Genomic DNA, 25,554 nt, shown 5'->3' with positions numbered 1-25,554 from the left:
CAAAGTTCTACTTTAACATCAACTCCCTTGCGACGACTTCCATACAAGCATCACTCCACCCTGCATACTTCCATCAAATTTTATAGATTCTGTGATGTTTCTTGCTCTATAAATAATGTCATGCACCTAGATGGATCCCTACTCCCAGATTCTAGGTTCCCGAAACATCCGTATTTCTCACACGAGGTAGTTATTCAACCAATGAAGATCATCTGTATGGTAATAAAATAAGGTACATTTATATGAGTATTTGCTCTCATTTGTTTTAAGGCAGAATTCTAACTATTGCAGTAATTCATAATTAATTTGCCTCTATAATTGTTAGGATTAATATTCTAAGGAATAATATTAAGGTACATCTGTGAATTTGTAACCTTGCATAAGTAGCTCCTTAACCAGTTAGCCCATGTTCTTGGTATAATTCTCATTACTCAGTTCAGGGCTATAGTTCTCTCTGAAAACTGCTAAGCAAAACTGATGTTATCTTCTAATGATATGTATCAGAATTTACTCCAATTGGTGTAAATTCACTTACACTAATGTGCATTATCCAAAATGATCTGCATGATAATGTTATGGGCACTCTGGTATAATTTAGTTTCTTCTCTCAATTATAATAATCTAATAATGACTGAATTTTAAATTAGAATAATTTGACCACTAGCTGATTTTTTATGGATTTGACAGAAATAAATAAATAAATGTATTGTTTTTGTATCCACATGCTGTAGAGTTCCATGCCTATAACTGGCTCAGAAAGTCATATGTTAAATGCGGAATATACTTTACAATAGAACTTGATCGAAAATGTCTTCATTGACTATATAAATATTGAAATGTTTTATAGTTATCTAAAATTCAAAATCAGTATCTGCAGGAATCCATCAAATATCTGTCAGACAAATAGCAATACCTGTTTGGGGCATTTAACTTCCGCTTCTTAGATTCATAGCTTCCCTGAAATTTAACTGAAATATGGCACATAATGACTGAGAAGACAACAGTAAGGCCAGGCACGGTGGCTCACGCCTGTAATCACAGCGCTATGGGAGGCTGAGACAGGAGAATTGCTTTAGGCCAGGAGTTTGAGACCAGCCTGGGTCACATAGCAAGACTCTGCCTCTACAAAAAAATAAAATAAAATAAAAAGAACGTGATTAAGGAGTATTTTCCACATGCAATTTTCTCATTATATCTCATCCCTGTCACAGTTGGCTAAACCTTACAGATTAACATCTTGACTTTGGTCCGATTTGAGTGTAACTTCAAAGATAAAACGTATCAATTCTACATATAAGATATAAATTGCCTATTGAAAATGATATCTGAAATAGTTGTTATTGACTCAGAATGATTACTGCTTTTTTTCATAATAATCCCATAGGGAAGAAATAAATCATTTCACTTTGATAATTTATGAAAGTAAAAAATATTTATGATAATTCTATTTAAGTGATCCACCTGCCTCGGCCTCCCAAAGTGCTAGGATTACTGGCGTGAACCACCGCTCTTGGCCAATTTATGGTCATTTTAAAGGAAGCTACATGGTAGTGATGGTTTAGGAGAGTTTCTGAATTTCGTCTTCTTGGAAAATTAGTTGTTCTTTGTAGAGCATGCTGACTAATAATGCTATCCTCCCAACAGAAAATCCAATCTGATTTGACAAGTCACGAGATCAGTTTAGAAGAAATGAAGAAACATAACCAGGGGAAGGAGGCTGCCCAAAGAGTCCTGTCTCAGATTGATGTTGCACAGGTATATTTTATTTCAGAAACTAAGGAGCATCTTTTTGTTGGGTATTATAACATACTGCAGTCTATATTAGACAATTTGATTGTTGGCAAGATTGGATTTGAGGACATTATTTGAAAAGTACAATTTGATATCTAAACAATGAGTTTTTTGCTTTCTACATTTTAAAGATAAAATAGGTTAATGAATTACCTTTTATTTAGTATAACATTAAGAAAAACCTGCTGAATCATTCTCCCAAATGTATGTTTTCCTGTGTTGGATGAATGGAAAAATATTGCTTTATTTTATTCTTATTCTTCTGTATATCTTCAGAAATAAAGGCAAACCTATTAAAAAAATAGGACCAGTTATTGTTTGAAAGGCAAAATTAAATCAGTACCTTTTTACACTGTCCTTACAGAAAAAATTACAAGATGTCTCCATGAAGTTTCGATTATTCCAGAAACCAGCCAATTTTGAGCAGCGTCTACAAGAAAGTAAGATGATTTTAGATGAAGTGAAGATGCATTTGCCTGCGTTGGAAACAAAGAGTGTGGAACAGGAAGTAGTACAGTCACAGTTAAATCATTGTGTGGTATGTATTTCTGGTGGCAAATACGCAGGTACCCCTTGACTTTCCTCATTAAGAAATATCTGCTCTTTTATAAGAGGTAATTTTTTTCAGATAATCATAATAATTATACTATGTAATTTTAAGATTGAGAACAAAAATTGGCACATGTATTGTGGCCTATTCTGTGTGTCTTTTTTGAATCTATAATTCTGCTAAGAACTGTGCAGGATATAAAAGAATGTTGTTTGTGTTTCATTTTTGTGATTCTTTAAATATATTTTAAATGGAAATCTAGAAAGGAAATATATTAATCTAAAAATAGTAACAACAACAGTAGTTGCAATAATCCTAACAACGTCAGAAATAATGGATGACAAGTAAGCTAAATGACATACAGAAGTCACCTTTAATTCTTAAGGCTACAGATTACCTGAGAGAATTTAAGGACAAACAGCTGGTGAATGGCAAAGCAAGATTCCAGTTCAGGTACTCTTATTCCAAACTTTAATAACTTTCCTTTAAACACCAGTACTGGATATACACTGAAATGCCTCAAGACAACACAGAATTAAAAGGCATGGAAAGGTACAAATAGCCTATAGCATAAATGTGATTTAAACTTTATAATATTGAACGGTGTCCTATGTTGCTATTACTGGAAATTCACCAACTGAGATGATTCCTCTGAAAACATAAAGCTGAGGTATGATTGCATCTACTAGAGTAACATAAGTATTATTATAACTCTATGTGTACTATCGACCATTAGAGTGGAAAGTCACATAAAATGAAAACACAGAATGTTATTAACATTAAAGGGAAAACAAGTCTATTTAGTACTTGATATTTCAAGTATTGTTTCTACATCTATTCCATAATATTAATGAAAAACAGATTCCTTCAGGTACATTGTAGTCATATCATGAATGGGAAAATATTTTTCTTTTTAACAAATATCTTAAATACATATATTTATGTGTGAAAAATATGAGGTATTCTTATTCAATAATATATTTTCATAATTCAAGCTGCATTTTTGTGGTATAATTACTTTAATTATTCTCACCCCCAAAAAGATATCCCATCTGAAATTTTGCAAAAAAAAAAAAGAAAGCATAAATGACCCAAGTACATTATTCATGACTAATATTTGCAATGTGAGTGCTTTTCGTTCTTTTCTAGAAACAGGTCTCTAATGTTACCTTATAAAATGTATCTAACAGTAAATATGAACTGAAAACAATCTCACCTGTGTGAAGCTGTGACCGTGCCCTGCGTCAATACAAAGGAAACTGCTCAAGGCACTTGCTCAATTGGTTTCTGGTTCTGGCTTAAATGTCAGGACCAATTCAAGCAGTTCTTTCATAAGAATATCCTTATACTGTTTAGTTTTTTCGTTATTTAAGATGCTTTGTGGTATATACCATAATCATATCTTGCCTTCAACAAATGTTTGTCTGTATAAAAGTCTTAGTGGCATGAACACAAATATAAATAATATTTCTCCTCTTTGTTTATAAATATTTTACTTGCCTATTGAATGAAACGATGTTAATGGCTAACGGTACCTTGAGGGAACTTTCTTCATCAAAATAAAGCATTTAGATTTTTTGAAGTTCAGAGAGTAAATAATTTAGAAAAATCTCTGATTCCAAATTAGCATAGTTGGTTTCCAACATAATAATTTCAGTGTTTCCAGATACACATATATTTTTATATCTTCTAAGACAAAAGTAAAATGAAGTAAATAATATCATCTGGAAAGCTCAGACAAAAGTCATAATTTAGTAATAAAGCAATGTTAACATCAGTTGTCAAAGAGAAGATTAATATGTAAATATACATGTAGCATCAATCAGATGATTGCCCAGCCTTTACAAAATGTTTTTAGACATTACTTTTAAACTGAAAAGAGAAATTAAACCCAATTTTTGTTCTAATTCCATAAAAAGAATTACCTACTGGCAGGTTTATTTTTTGGTAATACTACAATAAGTACTGATAGTTCAGATTTATGACTAAACGAATTAAAGCAGAGATATATTGTAAACTATTATATACACATGTATACATATATACACACACACACACACACACATATATATTTGAATACATGGCCACATACATACAAACACATATATTTCTAGGAAAACTACAAAGCAAAATTAAGATATCAAGTGGTGTTGGAGTGGTGTTGGTGGTATAATTGTGAACATAGCTGTCTTCCAAAGTTATGACACTTGTCTTATGATGCTTTTTTATAGCAACCTATTTTTTGTGAAACCATATGTGTGTGCTTTATAGTTGTGATGTACATGTGAATTGTAAATAATATTTTTATATCTGTTTTTCATCAGCACTTTTAAGAAAATAAAGTTGTGCAATTTAATAGTGAAAACGACCTTACTTTCTGATATTATGATACAATATATATTAAAATTATGATGTAGAAATTTAGGTGCTTTATCTTACTAATATGTAAGTACCATGAGAACAACAGTGAATGTGTGTGTTTTGGCCACCACTGACTTCCCAGTGATTCAAATACTATCTGGTTCATAGTAACCACTCAATAAATACCCGATGAATGAGTGAATTAATTCATCCAAATTTATGGCTAGAATTATGTAACTCCAACATTTAAGATAGAAGTCATGTAAAATTCAGAATTGACATTTATGTTCTTTGATTGAAGAACTAAATATATATATATAACAAAACACACAGATATATGATTAACTCTGTTTAATAAGAATAGCTGCAAATTACACATATATCTGCATGTGTGTAGACAATTAAAAATAGAAATATTAAATCAACAGAAAATGCAAAAGCTAGATATTGACCACCGCTGCAAAATGCTACTCTATTAAAATTGTAAACATGGAATAGCAACTAAGGGGATCTTTATTTATTTCTGTTAATAATATTATGAAGTAATTTAACTCTACTGATTATTATGTTTTGTTTTATATTTAAACTTAGAACTTGTATAAAAGTCTGAGTGAAGTGAAGTCTGAAGTGGAAATGGTGATAAAGACTGGACGTCAGATTGTACAGAAAAAGCAGACGGAAAATCCCAAAGAACTTGATGAAAGAGTAACAGCTTTGAAATTGCATTATAATGAGCTGGGAGCAAAGGTGTGTGCATGCTGAGACTACAAACACTTCTTTCCACTTTCCTTATAAATTGTAAAGCAACAGGCAATAAATTATGTATGATTAGAGTCTTAGCAATTCTAAACACCTCTCTCTCTCTCTCTCTATATATATATATATACGTATATATATACATATATATACACACACACATATACACAATGATAAACATACACACATATTTCGATGTGGAATTCTCATTAAGAAACAATTATTAATCAGTGAGGCTCTGCTTATTCAGATTGAAAAATATGTAATTCTCAGGCAGGTTTTTCCTGGTCCATCAGCTAGTTCTAAAAGGGTTTCTTTGTTATAAATGTTCCTTTTTTTCGTTATATAAATCTACTTGTGATGACTTGAAGACTGGTAAATATTATACACTGTATCTATTTATATGTAGGTCTAATGTAGTTAACATATTCCGCATAGACCACATTAAGTATAAAAATTACACAGTAATTATTTCCCTATATGGCCAAGACTTGCAAAATCTACCACACTTGGCTAATAGGATAGCATGGATAGCCAGTTAAGACCTATGGCTCTGTTATTATTTTTGTATCATTGTCCTGATCAGAGTCTCATGACCAACTCTACTTCACTGCTAGTTCATGATGCCTACATCTCTCCATCTCCTCTTTCCAAAACTGAGGGATGTCTAAGATAGTTATCTCACTTTGCTCAACTCAATATTCTGTATAGATTTAGAGCTTTGATGGTTTAAAATTATGATAGTAAGTAGTCTCTTCACTCTTTTGATTGTTTCTTTTGCTGAGCAGAATCTTTTTAGTTTGATGGGATAACAGTCGTCTAGTTTTTCTCTTGTTGCCTGTGCTTTGGGAGTCAGATCAAAAAAAAAAATGTTTGCCCAGAACAATGTCAGGAAGCTTTTTCCTGTTTTCTTCAAATCATTTGATAGGTTCAGGTTTTAAGTCTTTAGTCCATTTTGAATTGGTTTTTTATATACTGTGAGATAAGTGTCCAATTGCATTCTCATGCATTTGGATATCCAGTTTCTCAGAACCATTTATTGAAGAGAATGTCCTTTTCTCATTGTGTGTTTTTGGCACCTTGGTTGGTCAGTTGATCATATATATGTGGATTTATTTTGGGGCTCTCTATTCTGTTTCTTTGGTCTATATGTCTGTTTTTATACTACTATCCTGCTGTTTTTATTACTAGAGCATTATAGAATATTTTTGGATCAGGTAATTATGATACCTCCAGCTTTGTTCTTTTGGCTTAAGATTGCTCTGGCTATTCTGGGTCTTTTGTTGTTCAAAATGAAATTTGGTATTGTTTCTTTTACATCTGCCAAAAATGTCACTGGAATTTTAATAGAGATTGCATCAAGTCTGTAAATTGCTTTGAGTGGTACAGACATCGTAACAATATTATTTATTCCAATCCATGAATATGGGATCTCTTTCCATAAACGGATATGTTACTATTTCCAAAAATGGACTTGTAACATTTTAATTTCATTCTGACTGAAAGAATTGAATTTCATGGAGGATAAAAAGTTATATTTCTACAACTCAGGTTCTCAACATTAGTGAATAGAACATCACTGATAAAATTGTCACCTCATCTTAGACAGAAGTATAAATTTCTATGTTTGAGAAATAGCTAAGGAGAGGCATATTTCTTGTATCTCACCCTGAAAGTAGATTGAAGGTCATATCTTGAAGATATTAGTTGCCAATTCCTTATCATAGAAACTAAATTTTAGAATTAAATTGAAATCTGGAAATAACCATTTTTCTTACTTGATAGTCTTGTTTTTATATTTTAAAAACCCTCTAATTAATATTTTTTATGTTTTAAACAAGTTTGTTGCCGTCCTATGACAAAAGATTCTCCTACTTTGTTACAAAATAAGAAACACTTATACTCAGTTGATGGGAAAGCATTATGATAATCTTGAAATCAAATACATTTCAACTGCTTGTTTGGTCTACCAAGGTACCTTTGGAATGAGATACCTTTATATCCTCTAGAGAAATTTATCATTGTTTAAAGATCACCACAGATAGAAAACTTGTCTCTGCACTTGACACCTCATTCCAGTGCTTATCAATTTTTACAGATGCCAATTATTTCATATTTAACATCAATTATGAAGGACTGAATAATCTCTAGTCTCAAGTGTATTAGAGATTAAATAATCTCTAATATTAATCCTAATGCTACAGCTTCAGTTCTGGAGACATATTGTTTTTATAATTATAAATTTTAAATTAATAATATAAATGTATGTTATAGTTACAAATTACGAATTTTCAGTTTATAATTTGACCTTTGTGACTTTATACTAAAATAATGTATGGATGAGTATTTTTTAAATTAAGAAAATATACATTTTGGTAAAGGGGAGTTTCTCAGTTTACTTTTTAAAATAGAGTTTTTTTGTGTGTGGGCTTTTTATTTGTCACAGGAATGTTTATAAAATCATTGCAAGAGTAAATTTAACATAAAATAACAGAATAAATGAATTAGAATTTAAAACAATAAAAGTGACATTAGACGAATAATAGTGCCCTGAGTTGATTGTTATTCAGAAATGAATTATTCTCATAATGATGTAAAACCCTATTTATTCCTGAAAATACATATTTGAGAGCTTGTGTTTATTCTAACCATTTGCCGCATAGTAATATCCTTAAAGCAAAATAAAAATGTATGAAGAAATCATATTTAACTTTAATAGTATCACAGAATACAGCAAAAACATAGGCCAAACATTTATTTTTGAAGTAAACAGTGATTTAGAAACATTTGTGACTAAGGGATCATATATAAATATCATCTCATAAAAATGCTGTAAGTCCTATATTCTTTGGCTGAGAATAAAAATATCGTCTGCATTTTGACTCAAAATATTTTCAACAGCAGTAGCTTTGTCTAATAAAAGCAAAGGCAACAAAGGGAATTTTATTACATTATTCTTTTTATATAAGAAGGAACCCTTCTATTTTAATCATCTTCAGAATTTATATGATTGTGTCTGCCACAATTCAGTATGCGTTACCTTTTTGGAGTAATCAGCTCTGGCTCCCATAACAAAATAAAATAAACTTGGTAAATTGATTTCTCCAAGTTGTGGAGCCTGGGAGTGCAAGATCAAGGTGCTGGTCCATTTCATTCCTGAGGAGGGCTTTCTTCTTGTCTTACATTTTCACTGTATTCTTATATGGTGATGAGTGGGGAGAGAAAATATAATTAATTTATTAAGAGATATGAAACCTAGCACCATTGATGTAATAATACCTATAACCCCTTTTTATTTCTCTTTGCTCTGATTTTTATGGAAATATACATAAATAGCAATACTAATATCATCCTGTAAATACATTGTTAACTTCTTGAAACAATGACTACTAAAACATTTTACTGCAGGTGGCATTCTGTTAAACGTATCCATTCCCCGCATACACACACAAAGTATGAAACTCAATTTTCCTTAAGATGGCAGTGTCTCCTGTTTTTTAAAAATGTATTCAGCTGGAAATAAACAAAATGAAATGAATAAAAATCAATAATGCATTAGCTCTGGGAAGATGGAATTTCTTTGAAATATTGAATCTGGAATCATTTTTCTACCAGTAGTGCATAGGAAAGAATACTCATAGAAACACACCATAAAGTATATTTTCCCCCACCCGCCACCCCCACCCATCCCTATAACACAAATAAAATTATTGCAGTCAAAAGGGCAGATGCTTTTATTTAGGAAAAAAAAATAGAAGGGAAAATCTGTTTAAAAAAGTGAATTTACAGCCTCAGCAACTAAATGTTTTCTAAATGTACACACACCTCCTAAAGAAAATAATCAATTTCGTTATTTGGAATTGGAATTGTTATCAAGGTTCCAGAATATTTATTTTGATAATAGCATTTTAGATGCTTTATACATATTTTCATCTTTTGTGTTTTTCTTGCTTATAGCTAGAATCTTGTTTTGGTTGTACACACACATACACACACACACATATATGACTGATAAATTTATGTATTAGTCAGTGGTACCTATTATGCCTAGGGCATGATGCACAAATACACACTTGTGGTGGTGGTATTGTTTTAACCAATTCCATTACAATTGAAATGAATCTGGACTCTACCTTTCAGATCTCTTAGCAACAAAAGCCAAATCTTGTCCATGTTTTATTTACCTGTAAGGTAGTAAAATAAATGTAAATAAAGCTTTTGCTCTGTACATTCAGGCACAGTTTTTTATTGAACCATCCCTAAAGGTAAATAATGAGAATAAAGGAAGGGATTGAGGTGTTAAAATATGTCATGCTCTCTCAAACTGTTGTCTAGCTTTACTCTCAGAATATTCCTGTGTTCTATTAATAAGTATAGTAATCCCATTTGATAGATGTGTTGAGAAAAATGAGGTGTTCTGCCAAAAATCATACTCAAGTCGAGAGTCCACGAGGTATTGCAGAGCCTAACATACTTACATTCCATCATGCTGTTTCTGCAGAGCCAAATATTTATATGTACTGTTCAGATTCCCAGGCTTCATGACAGACAAGGGTTTAAAAAAAAGTAGTGAAAACACATACCAAAGAAAAGAAAACCAGGAGCAACTTGTAAGATTTTAAACTCTTTATGTAAATTCTACCTGTTATATTTTCTAACTTGTAATTAACGATTTGCAAGTCTTCATTCATTCCTTTATTCAATACGTAAAACATATTTAGCGAGACCTTTCTTTGTTCAAGGAACTTTCAGGAGTATAGAGGACTAATCTAAAGATCTGTGAGGCAAGAAGATTTGCCTTTAAGAAATTGTAATTTATCTGTCTTTTGTTGATGATTTGACTGTATTTAGTAGAAGGAGATGCTGGGCTTTTTATTAAACCAACAAACTGAAAATCTTAACAAAATATAGGCACATCTGACAAGGTGGTGGAGAAATACACATTTGTTTATTTCTTATGTGAGAATATGGATAATTTGCTTTTGAGGGTCTCGGTATCAAACACTGAGAACAGGAGCATGGGATCAAGTAATTAGTTTTTCTATTAATGGGAATGAATATTGTCTTCACATTCATCTTTTTGTCCCTATTGGATGGCAAAATTATGTTTAAGGAGGAAGTGACCTATTCACTGTATTGTTTTTGAGCACATGTGAGAAACTGTAAAGATGTAATGAGGATACAATTGATAATTCTAGGTATTACACAAATACTTTTACCTTTTGAGAGAATTAATCTTCTGTCTTCATTTTGATTCCTTACCAGCATGAGCAAGCCTCATTTGTATATAGAGGATTGTAAACCTTCTTGCCATATTATTGACAAATGACAGTAAGTCTTCATTGAGAAATGAGTTTTATCTTCAGTTTGCCTTACATCATTGTATTTATCATAAACTTTGGCCATAAATTATCTTAGATCAGAGAAATATTCTTATAGGTTTCTTTTCTACCATGACAACATACAAGACCCTATCTTTTGGACAAACGACGTCATCTGCCCTAGACAATTTTTATTCACTCTTAATATTCAGAATATATGATTTTTATAAAATATTATTTTAAAACATGTAAGAAAATATTTTAAATAAAAGAAATATAAAAGTTCCAAATAAGTGGTTATAACTAAATTTGAATTAAAGAGTAAACTAAGTTACATTTTATTATAATTCTTTTCAGGTAACGGAAAGAAAGCAACAGTTGGAGAAATGCTTGAAATTGTCCCGTAAGATGCGAAAGGAAATGAATGTCTTGACAGAATGGCTGGCAGCTACAGATATGGAATTGACAAAGAGATCAGCGGTTGAAGGAATGCCTAGTAATTTGGATTCTGAAGTTGCGTGGGGAAAGGTAAAACCTATGTCACTGAAGGTTATTTTGAACATACGTGAAAACGCATAATAATATGATTTTGTAAGGAAGTATTAACATGTAGCAATAATAGCATTATAAATATTAATATTGTTTCATATTCCCTTTCTTAAAAATTAATCTGTGCTTTTAGGACCATGATAAAACCAATGGTCAGCTTTAGCAGGAGCCTTTCCAGAAGCTTCCTTAGAGTTCAGTAAATTATGAATAAGACCTTGAAAAATACATAGGTCATTAGTCTGAAAATTGGTCCAGAGATGAGATCCTATAATCTACTGGCTTGCCTAAGACCATACTTCCCAGATGAATCCCACAGCCATGAAGAGGGCAAGGACACAGAGATTGAAGGCAGTTGGGCTGGACAGGACTTGCAATATTAGCATATTGCCGCAGTCGCAGTTCAGAAAGAATCTCAAGGTGGCTATGCAGGGGCTGTCATTTCCATCACCAAATGACACAGCGACTCCTGTAATCGTTGGCTGTTAAATTCTTGCCCTTTCTCTGATGGCCAATCATTTCATGCTTCTTAGAACTTAAGTCAAGAGACTCATAGCTTAGTATTTTTTTTTTTACAGTTTATTCATTACCAGATTACCTGAAAGTGTGCTGATATAAAGAAAATAGCTGATATTGATAACATGTTTTACCTCAAAATTTGCCACTGTTTTAGGCCATTTACACCCACTTGATGTTTTAAAGTTACCAAATTAACTAGATGTATAAGAAGTTTATGCTTTATTTTTAATTCAATGTGGCTATCCAGATCATTCAAAGTTGGGAAATTTTCAGTACCTTATGTAAAAACTTACAATCATATAAATGAGACCCAAACTGAAACCTGTCTTTATGTAGATTTAGGGAACAAGTGGTAATATATTTTGTTACATAAAATATTTCCAAATAAATAGTAGTGAATTAAATTGTTTTTCTTCTCTTTGAGAATAAGTTTAATGTTAGATAAGATATTGAATTATAGTTAGTCAGGATCATATATGAGATTACTATAGCAAGGAAGATACAGTATATACAGGTTAAAACTCACATTAGCCTTATTTTTTCTTATCATTCAAACTTATTACTTGAGGTAGTTTTGCACTAGCCTCACCATGAAATCATTCAAATATTATAAGATAATGACCTTTGCAGAGGTTTCTAGGTTATCCTTCTCATATAGAAGGCTTGAATAGTCTGGAGAATTGTCTGCTTGTTGAATCTGCCTGGAAAGTATTTTTCATAACGGCAAGGAGCAAAGCTAATGTGATATCTAGTAGGAAAAAAAAAAGCTTAGAAAACTGGAATTTATTTTCTTTCTCTATAGAATAATTTATCACTCTAGATCTTTTGAAACTCTAAGCTGTTAATGATATACTCTAAAATCTCTTAGTTGTCAGATAAAGTATATTCATTTGCATCTAAATTACAGAACTTTTTTTACCAATTTATTTGGAAGGTTCTCATTATTTCTTTAAAAATAAGAATCATAAAAGAATATATGCCCTGCAGATCTAAGTCAGTCACATTTATGATAATCATTCTAATACTTTAACATAAAATTCAAACTCTCATATATGAAACCCCATGACTATTGAATACATTCTCATTTCTCATGGTTTCTTGGTAGGTGGAGAGCTTGATTCAAGCTATAAGTTTGATCTGCTGTTTCAAAAGATAAATGTCAAATTTTTAAAAACAAAATTAAATTCATTTAAATGCAGTACATTAAATGTAGTTGCCAATCATTCCAAGTATTTGTGACTGCAGAAAATTTGAATATCTAGAGTCAATTTCTTTTTTATTATTTTTAAAAATTTTTAGACAATTTAATTTATATCTGCTGAATTTCTCTCAGTTCTGTTGACCCAAGAGCATTATATTTATTTTCATATGAAAGTATTTGTACATCTAGTTTCAGATATTCAAATACATAAAAATGTCAATTACTCATGAAGTGATTATTTGACCTTTAGTTTATCCAAACAAAGCATACTTTCAAGTACATTGACTATAGTTAAATATTATCAGTTTTATCTTAAAGTATCTTAATTATATTTAATATATATTAAATTCCAGAAAAATTATTTATGGTGGCTTAAAGAGATATATATGGCACAAGTTGACAAGCCTAAATAAATTGGAAAACTATGAAAAGCAAAATTATGGTAGATAAATAATAAAAAATATGTGCATAGAGATATATCCACAATGTATCATGGGAGGTGGAATGGACAGGGAACAATAAAGCCACAAATTGGCACCAAGCTTCCTAACAGACAAAACGAAGAAGTAAATGTATTTTTGAGACCCAAAGTTTCCAAATTATTAAAATAATAATTAAAATAATTTTAACTTTACTAAGTAGTATGTTAGCTTTTTGCTAGAACTTAGTGCCAGAAGAAAATAAACGAGAGGGTCATAAAGGTGATAACAAGCTGATTCATATTCTTATAACAAACAATAAGAATGTTTATTTTTTTCTACCGACATGGCTCCATGCAAAAGAAAAATTTAGTGCTAAAGGGCCATTCAGGAAAAGCAATTCTATGAGAGGTAAATTATTGGAGCAGAAGTCTAAAGTAGTCTAGTAATTGTTTTCAGATTTTTAGATTCTCTATTAGTTTTTAATTTTGTATGGATACATAGAAGTTGTATATATTTATGAATTATAGGAGATATTTTTATACAGGCATGCAATACATAATTATCACATCATGTAACCTTCCGTGAATATGCTTTCCTGCAACTGAGCTTTTAAGTAGAATTAGGCATCAGAGATTTGAAGGTTATTTTCTCTGAATACAGAAAAAAATTTTATGTATCTTTTTCCTGGAAAGAATCCAGATTGTTTCTAACTGATAACACATTTGTATACTTTGCCCTATATCTGATTGGAAAGCGGGGCTTCGTATTCATGTGTATGTCATCATACTAGAAGGCTTCAATAGCTAAAAATTTTTGCTAACATAGAGTTTTGTGTTTGAACCAGTCACAGAGAAATTGGCTATTGAGCCTTTTCGTGCCAAGCATAATTGAAGAAAGAAAACTCACCATCAACAACTCAAAATATGTTGACTTCTCTAGGAACCTGTATCAATCTCTCAGTGAATAGATTTATTTGAAAACACAGTTGGGCTATTACTTTAGCTGTAAACGCTATTGAAAATAAAGCTCTGTAGTACTCTCTTACTTGATGATGGCATTCAAAAGGTGAAGTGAGAATGTTTCATGGGGGCATGAAGTATCAAGTACTGAGTGTGATGAAAATTAATATGGTGGTTAATGATAATACTGAGTCTAAATGTACTAGTTTTTCCTGTGATATGAGAAAACTAGAATTCACTTTTCAAGATCAAAATTAGCAAAGGATTTGGAAGTATTGCTCCAATTGGAGAATCAGAAGTCACTTTAAAAACAATATAGATTTTACTAATCTATAGTAATATAGATTTCATAAAGTGTTCATGTGACACGAAAGTTTTTAGAGTTTTGGTTTTTAACTAGCCATGTTATATAATCGGGGAAATTTCCTATCCTAAATTAGAAAAGTATAAGGATATTTAAAGTTCAATTCAGTTTTTCTTACATTACGAAGCTGAGAAAAATGAATCTAACATTTAAATCCAAAGAAGTCTAGTCTTCCATGATCTGGCTTATTGAATTCATGTCACCAATGCTGTTTATCAGAAATCCCTGTCAGATCAAGCCCTTCCACAATGATCTAACACTTAAGTTTTTATGAGAAAAAAATAACTGGATTCTCTATACTTATTTCACCTCCTTACCGTGGCTGTGGGCAGGCCCCAGATGATGCATTGTCTATAATATAAACTATGTTTTTGACCACCAAAGCAGTCAGGCATTCTTGCTGTTTCTTCATTTCTTACTAGATTATGTTATTTAATTAATTTAATAATATTTCATCACCTATCTATAGAGCCATAGTCCATGTGAAAGCAGTTTTCCATTACCACCAAAATTCTAAATAAGCTCCCATCAGAACTATCATTTAGGCCTACCATGAAATACACAGAATTAATAAAATGAGACAAACATCATAGTGTGAGCAATACTTAAGTCAGCCCCATGCACCTTCAGAGAGGAACTACTAGCATTGAGATGAATTTTTCCAACTTGTAGGGAAACTAAATAGATACTGAAAGAAACAGTTTATTCTTATTTATTTATTTTGAGACAGAGTCTTGCTCTTGTCGCCCAGGCTGGAGTGCAATGGCCCGATCTCGGCTCACTGCAACCTCTGCCTCCCGGGTTCAAGCAATTCTCCTGCCCCAGCCTCCCGGGTAGCTGGGATTACAGACACCTGCCACCATAGCCTGCTAATTTTTTGTGTTTTCAGTAGAGGTGGGGGGTTCACCATGTTGGTCAGGCTGGTCTCGAACTCCTGACCTCAGGTCATCCACCAGCCTCGGCCTCCCAAAGTGCTGGGATTACAGGTGTGAGTCACCATACTTGGCCAGAAGAGTTTCTTATACTGGCCAAAAGATCAGTTATGTTCTTTATAAACTTGGCATAGGCTTAGGGGGCAATTCAGCATTTGTTTTCTAATGCTGTCCCCTTTAAAAAGGAAGGGGAAGGTTGCCTAAAACGATGAAAGAGATACTATAAAAATCAAGCTTCTTGAGAAATATAGTAAAATTGGAAACACCTTAAATGTTGCAGTGTGATACCATTTACACAAAGGATAAAATATGTAGAAATATACATTATTTAGTTATATATAATATATAGTAAAAGCAGAAAGATGTGTGAGAATTAATATAAACTGAATATAGAACAAAAGCTATCTCTGTGAGGAAGGACAAAAGAGTTGGGTGGGATATGAACAGGACACTTAAGTGATATTTGTAATATTTCATTCCTTAAGATGAGTTATGCATACAGAAGTAATGATTACATTTGGTATACTTTCTATGTGTCTAAAATAACATAAAAGAACATAAGAAAACATACAAAACCAAATGCTTGGGATTTTTCCTTTTGGAAACCCCACTAGCCAGGTTCTGTAAGATAAAGCTTAGTAATTAAGGAACACCTACTTGATGAGTTCTATTGGTTTCAAAAGAACATGGCCACTGTTCATCCGGTTTGCCTAAGCATTGGCCAAAGATTCTCCTGCTGATTGAGCAACAGGACAGGAACCTAGCAGATTAATTTCAGCTAGATGAATAAGGAACATTGTCTTCCCAGTTTTTAAAGAGGATGTTTCTGTGGCTTTTTTTTCTTTATTATCTACATTGAAGCATGACTGACAGATTCTTATCAGTGATTTCCTTGTGAAAGTAGAGTGAAGGGAATGAATAGCGCAAACTGAGAACTGAGAATTTTCATCAAAGTGGAACCAAAAGTTAGCCTGTGAATGTTCAGTTTGTGTGGCAGCAGTGCTGTTCTATCCTTAAGAACACTTCTATTCAGAGAGAATCGTTATTAGAGAGGACAGGTCTGTAAGTCACTGGGTGAGGTAACATCAGAACTGAAGGTCCTCTGAAAATGATCTTATTTCCCTTTTTGTAAACAAGAAAACTGTGCAAAAAGCTCCATATCCCTTTGTCTGTTTCTCGATTACTTTCTGTTTAAAATTACTTTAGATTCAGGGGTTACATGTGCAGGTTTGTTACATGGGTATATTGTTTAACAATTCTAAAATTCATATGGAACCAAAAAAGGGCCTCAATAGCTAAAGCAATCCTAAGCCAAAAGAACAAAGTTGTGGGCATTACATTGCCTCACTTCAAAATATACTACAAAGCTGTAGTAACCCAAACAGCATAATACTATTACAGATACAGACACATAGATCAATGGAACAGAATAGAGAACTCAGAAATAAAGCTGCACACCTACAACCAACTGATTTTTGACAAAGCTGGCAAAAATAAGCAACAGAGAAGGGACACCTTATTCATTAAATGTTGCTAGGATAGCTGGCTAGCCATATATAGAGGAATGAACCTGGACCCCTACCTTTCACCATATACAAAAATTAACTCCAGTTGGATTAATGTCTTAAATGTAAGCGCTGAAACTACTAAAAATCCTAGAATAAAACCTAGGAAAAGTTCTTCTGGACACTGGCTTAGGCAAAGAATTTATGACCAAGACCTCAATGACAAACGCAACAAAACCAAAAATTGACAAATGAGAGTTAAACTAAAGCTTCTGTACAGAAAAAGAAACAAACAACACAGTAAGCAGATAACCTCCTGAATGGGAGAAAGTATTTGCAAACTATACATCTAACAAGTGAATGATATCCAGAATCTGTAAGGAACTTAAACTTGTCAACAAGAAATTAAAAAAAAAAAAAACAGATTAAAAACAGGACAAAGAACATGAACAGACACTTCTCAGAAGAAGACATACACGCGGCCAACAAGCAGATGAAAAAATCTTCAATATCACTAATCATCAGAGAGATGCCAATTAAACCCTAAATAAGATACCATGTCACACCAGTCTGAATGGCTTTTGTTAAAAAGTCAGAAAATAACAGATGGTGATTGCTTTCATAGGGTGACCATGATTAGATTTGTAATAGTCATTCACTCCTAAGGATTTCAAAGTCATGTGGGTCCAGGATCCTCAATATGAGGATTAATGTTACTATGGGGACCATGAAAAGAGATGACCTAATAGGGCCCATATCAACTCTAGCCAACTTCTTGAGCTTCCTAATAAGAGAAGAATGCCTAAGAGACTCTCACCAAGAGGAAGGTAAATTAACTAGAGTCAGATAAATGAGAGCAGAGATGGGCAAACTATAATTGGTAGGCCTGATCCATTCAGCCACCTTCTTTTGTACAGCCCATGGGCTGAAAATTGTTTTTATGTAAATGGATGGAAAAAATTAAAAGAAGAACTAGATACTTGAGGACACATAAAAATGATTAAAAATGCAAATGTCAGTGTGTGTACATAAGACTTTATTGAAGTGTATCAATTTCTATTTGTTTATTTTTTCTGGCTGCTTTTGTGCTTAAACAGCAGAGTTGAGTAATTGTGACAGAGACTACATGGCTCACAAAGCCTAGAACAACTACTATGTGACCATTCACAGAACATATTCAAACTCCTGAACTAGAGGAAAGCTAATATAGAAGCAGTGCCCTGTTTGACCATAGAATTTTGCCATGTCTTCTTCTTGAATGAGTATCAGAGGTTTGACATTTCTAGGAGCCTTTTGATAGGCCAGTGGCATTGTAGAATTGGTCTTTCCTAAATAGAATGATTCATCTAAGTTTTCTTCCTGCTCAAAATTCAATAGTCACACATTCCAAACCATAGATAACTAGAATGCGTAGCCCTTCCAAAAGATACTGGGTGGTGCATGACACAATTTAAGATGTTTAAAGATACCATCTACTTGAAGAGAATTACGAACTCAAGAATATCTTGGGTATTCTAATTCTTAATGATCCCACAGAGAAAGAATGGGAGAACTTCCAGAAGTAGTTAGGATGTGGTCAGGGTGTATTAATTGAAGGGACAGCTGCAGGTAAGAAAACTGTCCTGTGTCCCCTTACCCTGTGAACATATTTCCAAATTAGTTACAGAAAAAAAAGAACACATTTTAAAATATGCCAAATTGTTCCAAAGGTAAAGAAAAATTTTTAAATTAAAATGACAGGAGGAAAACCATTTGAGAATATTAACAAATGAGATAAAAGATTGATGATGAAAATTGACAATTTAAACTATTAATGCTAATTAGAACTCCCTACAGCCACATAGCCCTTTCACTATATTTTTAAATTCAACCTTCTTCAATCAGAGTAGTATTAAAGAGGGTAAAATTAATGTTAAGATTTTAAAAATATGGATCACTCCTAGCTAGCTGTATGGTCCAGACAACAGCAATGCCACGAGGCAGCCATCACAGTGATATTTATCACCCCATAAATGTTCAGATATTTTTCCTTTTCTGTTAATGGAATTTTCTAGGCTTAGGTTAGAAACACTGATAGCTATAGAATAGAGATGATGGAAGGAAATGGCAAGGCAATCTACAGGAGATTACTAGCACCTGAAGAGTTTGAATACTGGAACTGCACAAGTTCCTTGAGCTGTCATGATAACCCCTACTCTCTTGGACTGTTATGCAGGCAATAATAATTCATTCAGCAAAAGGACAGGGAAAATGTGTGTTTTGGTCTCTGATATTTCCCATATACATAAGATTATTGCCTGACACATAGGACATACTTATGAAATATCTGTTTAAACGTAACTTGCAAATTAAGAGTTGAAAATTATAATGACAAAGCAGTTCTTGAGAGAAGAGAAAAATGCTGATGTGCATTTAAAATTTTACAAGTTTTATAACAAACATAATCACCTGATCAAACGTTCCTGTTTTATAGATGAAAAAATACAAGTCCTGGTACGTAGAAAAACTGTAACTAGAATCCAATACTATGCCTGATTTCAAAAGTTTTTTCCACTATACCAAATTATCATAAGAAGTCCTATTTTCTAGTAATTTTAAAGTAATCTAAGCTTAAATTAACAAAAACCTACTCGTTCACAATAAGAATGAAACAAACCATGGCTAAATTTCAAGTGCAGAAAATATAAGTCCTTATTAAAATAATAAAATGAAAACCCGTGTGTATCTATCACCTATTACAGTCTGTAGTCTGTCCCCACTGGTGTGATTTTAGATTTCAAATATTGTTTGTTAGTATCTTAAAATCACTCTGATTAGTTGAGTGTAAGTAAATCAATCTGAATATCCCATTACTGGTCAATATTGTTTAGCATATGAATTGAGCATGAAAATATAACCATAGCAAAGTAAATATGTATGTGATTAGAGGTTTACTTCCCTGATGATCATTATGTTTGGGAAACACAAGCTTCGACAAAGTCTAATCTATATGATTTCTGATTTAATCACTAACATTTTATTTCTAATTTTGTTTTAATCATCAAAAATTCCAACTCAGTTAAATAATTTCGTTCCATTAAACCCCTAAATATCCATGGTGTCATCTAAAAGTTCAAATGGTAGAATATGATTTTCTGGAAAAAAATTTGGTCCTATAGTATGTTCATCCTACCGCCTGTTTTATTAACAGTAGTCTTAGTATGCCAAGAGTTGCCTCAGAGGAACACACACACGCACACACACACACGCACACACACACACAAATGGTATTAATAAATGTAACTCAAGGTGTTAAATGCAGAATAATCTATTTCTAAATAGCCACTTGTTAAGCAAGTTACTGTGTTTTTCACATTTATTTTGGAAACAAAGTTTTATAATATTTAACATCAGGAAGAACAATCATTGGTTGCTCAATTATCCTTTGGCTTTCAGTTCGTTCACTCTTAGAATTTAATGACTATCACTCAGTAAAAACTCAGAATGCATCTTCCTGTTTGCCTGTGGTTTTCAACATTGGTTGCACATCAAAATCACCCAAGAAACTTGAAAAGTATACCAATGTTTGGGGCCCACTTCCAGAGATTCTGATTTAATTGGTCTAACTGTAACCAGCTCTCTGATTCAGCAAAGTTGAGAATCACTAGATAATGTGCTACAAGATCTGCAAATTTCAAGCTGTCTGAGGAGACCTAAATTCAGCTCAGTCAACCATGTCTTGTATATATTTTTTTAAACTGTCAGCTTTCACTGTTTAAAGAGATCTGGTTTCTGGTCCTAGATTATCTGGATAACTGCCTCAACTCATCACTCCTCTTAGCTATAAAAATATAAGAACTGTTACTTACTCTAAAGTCTGTTATACTCTGATTCCCCTGAAAAATTACGTATCTTTTCTTTTAAAGCGAGCACAGTAATTTATCTGTGAAGTGAAATAACACTAGCAGATCATTAACTTGGTGCAATGAATGCATCAAGCAGCTGTTACTTAGAAAAGAGAACATCTGTTAAATGCCATTGGAGTCACTATTCACTGTCATTATAGTTAGAGCTGTTATTTCTGTTCGGTTCATTCTGCTTTCATGAAATTTTTCTTTAATAAACAATACATTATTATTAAAAAGTCAATACACATTGCTATAGAATCCCCTATTTAATGCTTTATGTTTTTTTTGAATTTATCATTATGTTATTGTGTCACATTAGCCTAATAGTAAAATTTGTCCTAAACCTCTAGCCATGATAGAGTAATGTCGGGGGCTGAAAAAGCAATTAGCATCTCATTTCCTCATGTTTAAGACATGTTAGATTGTGTGATGCACCATTGATATGATTACAGCTGCTAAGAATTAAAAAAAAAACAACACACTACCACTTTCAAGGTAAACCTAAATTGTATGTTACATCTCAACTTCCGAATCTTTAAAATGTGACAAATGCACATCTTAGAATTGCAGTAATATGGCAATGTATTCCTTTTCTTTCCATGAATTTGTTACATAGCTTAAAGGTGAAGGAACTGTCTCCTGTTGCCTGTGATCAGAAATGGTATAATATTTGCAAATACTAAGTGCAGAATTCATTTGGGTAAGGGGACCTCTCAAGATGCCTTTTATGGATGCTTTAGTTAGCCTTTTATTCATACTACAGGGAACATGCATAAGAGAAAGCAATAGCTAAAATAAGCCCGAATTTAATTGGGTCCTAGTAAAGGGAGGAATCTATAAGGAAATGATGTTAAGGTACATAGTTAAATAAATGTGGTGCTGATTGAAGATAGGCTCTAGATAACAGGAGACTCTTAAGATAATAAAATTTGTTCAAAAAGAGGGTGTGGAAACAATAGGAGATCAGACACTGAAGTTATCTTAAGAATATAAGCCCCTGACAAATTCCAAGAAAATCTGTGGAAGGTATTGGAAAACTTGTGAAAATATTAAATGGGTGGAGGAGAGAATAGAGGTTAATTGAGCTACATTTCTTTACCCCTGAAGGAAAATGTAAAGGTGTTCCTATGGGACCAGATAATTGTTGCAATAATTTTTACCCTTCTACGATTAAATAAAAATAATGAAAAATGCTGATGGTATAATCAGCAGAGACCAATGGAGAAGATTTTTCCATCTTGCTACTGTATCAGTGAAGTGAGCTGATAGCTGAACCCTGAACCTAACATGCCTTTTTAAATTTCTACAAGCCGTTAAACTTGTAGATATGGGGAATGAATCAGAATGTATTCTTCATCCTTCCCATCAACATGGGGCGTGACTTCACTGAAATAAATTAGCTCATTATACTCATCATTTTGTAATAAGGAAATTAGAGTAGCATTTAGAAATTATTATGGCTAAGAAGTAGACAGCAAATTTGTTTGAAATCATGGAAGTTGGTGCTTAGTATTTGGACTATCTATACTAGAGCTATCAAATGTTACAAAGTAACATATGCAAAATAAATAATATGTTAGACATTGTGGCAATTTACAGTTTTATTGGATTTTACCTATGTCAGATATTTTCCCCTCTAGCATAAAAACCCTTAGTGCCAAGTATTTAGTTTGCATTCAACTTCTCTTGAATCTCCTGAAGGTGGACTTACAATCATGTCATAGGTCAGATTAAAACTGAGTGCACACAATCTTGCTTTTTCTTCAGGCTTAAAATCAATCCTAGCAGCAATCACATTACTACATGATTGAAAAACCTAAAGTGTCGGAGTTATAATTTAGTGAATTTAGTTATTGAAGTTGAACTTGCTCCTTCAGAAGAGCAGACCTTCTAGAACCCTCTCCACCTCTCACCTCACAAGGCAGAAGAAGGCATGTATGCTTAGAATCGGATGTTTTTGAAAAGGAGGAAATGCCATATATGTTCAGCTGTTTCTTTCCATCTCACCAACCCTATAAATAAGGAGCTCCCTTTGAGAGGAACGAATACAGGTATAAAGAGAATGGCCAAGGCAATAGCTCTAGGTTGGTTCTCCATACATCTGAAGACGCAGACATTCTTCTGTTGTGGGAATCTATTAGAGCCAGAGAAAATCGTTCATCAACAACCTCATCAAATGTATTCTTTTAGTTTACGATAAGGATTCCTTGTTCCTCTATGGCAGGCTTTTATTCTAACTTTCATACCTTCTCGTTGCTTCGTACCTTGTCTTTAGTCAATCCAAACCATTCCATGCTTTATGGCACACTCCACCTTCAAGTGTCACCTTTCCCTTGTAGTCATTCATGCTTATTCCATCCATGGCTCATCTGTTTCCCCCCAAAATGTGATTTTTTTCTAGTATGCTATCAAATTGTTTTATTGCATTTAAGCTTTCCTCTGCAGCTATACTGTAGGCATGATTAGAGTGAGGTTTGCAAAGATTACCTCTTTCCTCATCTCTGGCAATGAATAGCACAGTACAGGCTGGATATTAGGCGCCTTATATACATTGCTCAATTAATATTTGAGATCTCCAGAAAGCAAGCTCAGCATAGTATTTAAAGGCTGAGTCTTATTTAAGTCTTATGTCTTAAGTCATACGTTTGATTAAAAACACATTTGAGGGGAAAATTTAAGGCCTACTAATTAACACAATATTTTTTCCTAACCCAAAACAGCACATATACAAATGATTGAATACTGGTTTATTGTTGAATAGCATACATAAAGGTTTAACTCTAGGTCTCTTTTTTTACAGAGTGTAAGTTTTCCTATGAATCACTTTTGACCATTAGCAGTTATAAACCACCATAATACCACTGCTTTTTTCAAATACAAGTTGATGATGGTGATAAGTTGAACATTGTTTAGTTTTAATTTATAATTTTGTGGAACTTAAGAAGGCACTAGAAATTAGTCCGCATTTCCTATTTTGCTCCCATCAACTGAACATCACTGGACATTATTTAAATTAGCTGGAGGAATTTGGCCAGATGTTGACACATAATAGATTTTGTGAGCCAGGAACTACCTGCAACATTGTCCCCTAAGTTCAAAATTTTTCTGATCTCTTCTGAGTTTTGGAAAATTCCATTGCCTTTAATTGCATTGCTTGTCATGTAAGAAACAAAAATCTATGTACACAATAACTTTTTACATTGATTCTAAAATATAGTGTCATCTTTATGAAGACATTAAGAGATCATTAGTAATCAAAATATAAATTAAGCTTCAACTTTGTGAAGTGTTACCTTTGTGAATAAATCAACTACAGTGACATGCCTCTAGACTGGAATATAGAAAGTAGATAATTCTCATTTGCATATATATCCATCTCTGTGACAAACTTATACTTGAATATAAGTTTTTGAAGGACGGGGACTTCTCTGCAATTTTATCCCACAGTGCCTAGTAACAATAGCTAACATCTATGGTTGTAGAGGTTGTATACTACAAAAGGGTGAAGATAAAGTCTTAAAAGGGATAAAATCTATTCTATGTCTACTCTGAAGTCTAGCTCTAAAGGGGCTGTGTCTACCCGAATGAGAGACTTCCAATAATCTCCCAAAATATAATGAGGAGAATTACATATGGTTCTGTTACAGTAGTAACTGGCATATAATAGGAGCTCAGGCAACACTTATGATTGATAAATGAAGAAATTGCTTTTATGAATTGCTAAGCTCACCCATGTGCAACAAATAGCACCTACATATGAAGGACTCCATGCATGATAGCTGTTGAGTTCATCTGGTGTTAAGAACCTTAATTTCAGGCATGTTTGTATTGAAAAAATGTAACATAAAACAATATCTTAGAATTGAAGAAACAGTGTTTCTGACTTGCATAAAAATTTTTATACATTGTTTCCTCATTTATTTCTCCTGTTTATCTGATGCCAAAGGCAAAACCAAAACAAAAAGTATGAGAAGTGATTTCGAGTGGACCAGGACCTGATGGTGTGGCAGAAAGACAGCCACAGGACTACTTAGATATATTATAAAGATAGAAAAGACACGTTGAGAGCGACTCTATGAGGCCAGCCTATACCTACTTTCTTATTCTTGTACTGTAATTTTTTTCTTAAGAAATTAGATGTAGGCTGGCGTTACAGAGCTGCTCCTTGTGTGTTTATTAATTGATTATTTGTAGCTGGACTTCTTCCACTTTCCTGTTATTGCTGTTTCTCATTGATTGTTTTGCTTTGGTTTTCTTTGATTAAGACATCAGCTCCACTCGCAAATAGCTTTTCAACTCAAGTGCCAATCACAGCCTCTGTATCTGTTAACCTTATTGAGAAAGGAGAAAAAGCGTCTCTTGGGCTCTGGCTCAGCTCTCTGTGAATGTCCCACAGCTGCCTAACTAGACAGGCAGGGAAAGAACCAGGCTCAGACGCAG

General features: G+C 32.9%; 1 protein-coding gene across 1 annotated transcript in view; it reads left to right on the top strand.

The window, feature by feature from the left end:
* Positions 1 to 25,554, top strand: part of DMD (dystrophin) — a 2,251,240-nt gene that overhangs the window by 923,372 nt on the left and 1,302,314 nt on the right. The window contains exons 29-32 of the mRNA XM_032756167.2: positions 1,645 to 1,755; positions 2,156 to 2,329; positions 5,294 to 5,449; positions 11,137 to 11,307. Of these exons, the coding sequence (XP_032612058.2) occupies positions 1,645 to 1,755; positions 2,156 to 2,329; positions 5,294 to 5,449; positions 11,137 to 11,307 (612 nt within the window). The remainder of the gene's footprint in view (positions 1 to 1,644; positions 1,756 to 2,155; positions 2,330 to 5,293; positions 5,450 to 11,136; positions 11,308 to 25,554) is intronic.

The sequence above is a fragment of the Hylobates moloch genome, unplaced genomic scaffold (genome assembly GCF_009828535.3).
Source record: "Hylobates moloch isolate HMO894 unplaced genomic scaffold, HMol_V3 SCAFFOLD_7, whole genome shotgun sequence".
In the NCBI taxonomy this organism is placed as follows: domain Eukaryota; kingdom Metazoa; phylum Chordata; class Mammalia; order Primates; family Hylobatidae; genus Hylobates; species Hylobates moloch.
The sequence above is the reverse complement of the archived record's forward strand: the minus strand, read 5'-3'. Positions and strand labels throughout refer to the sequence as shown.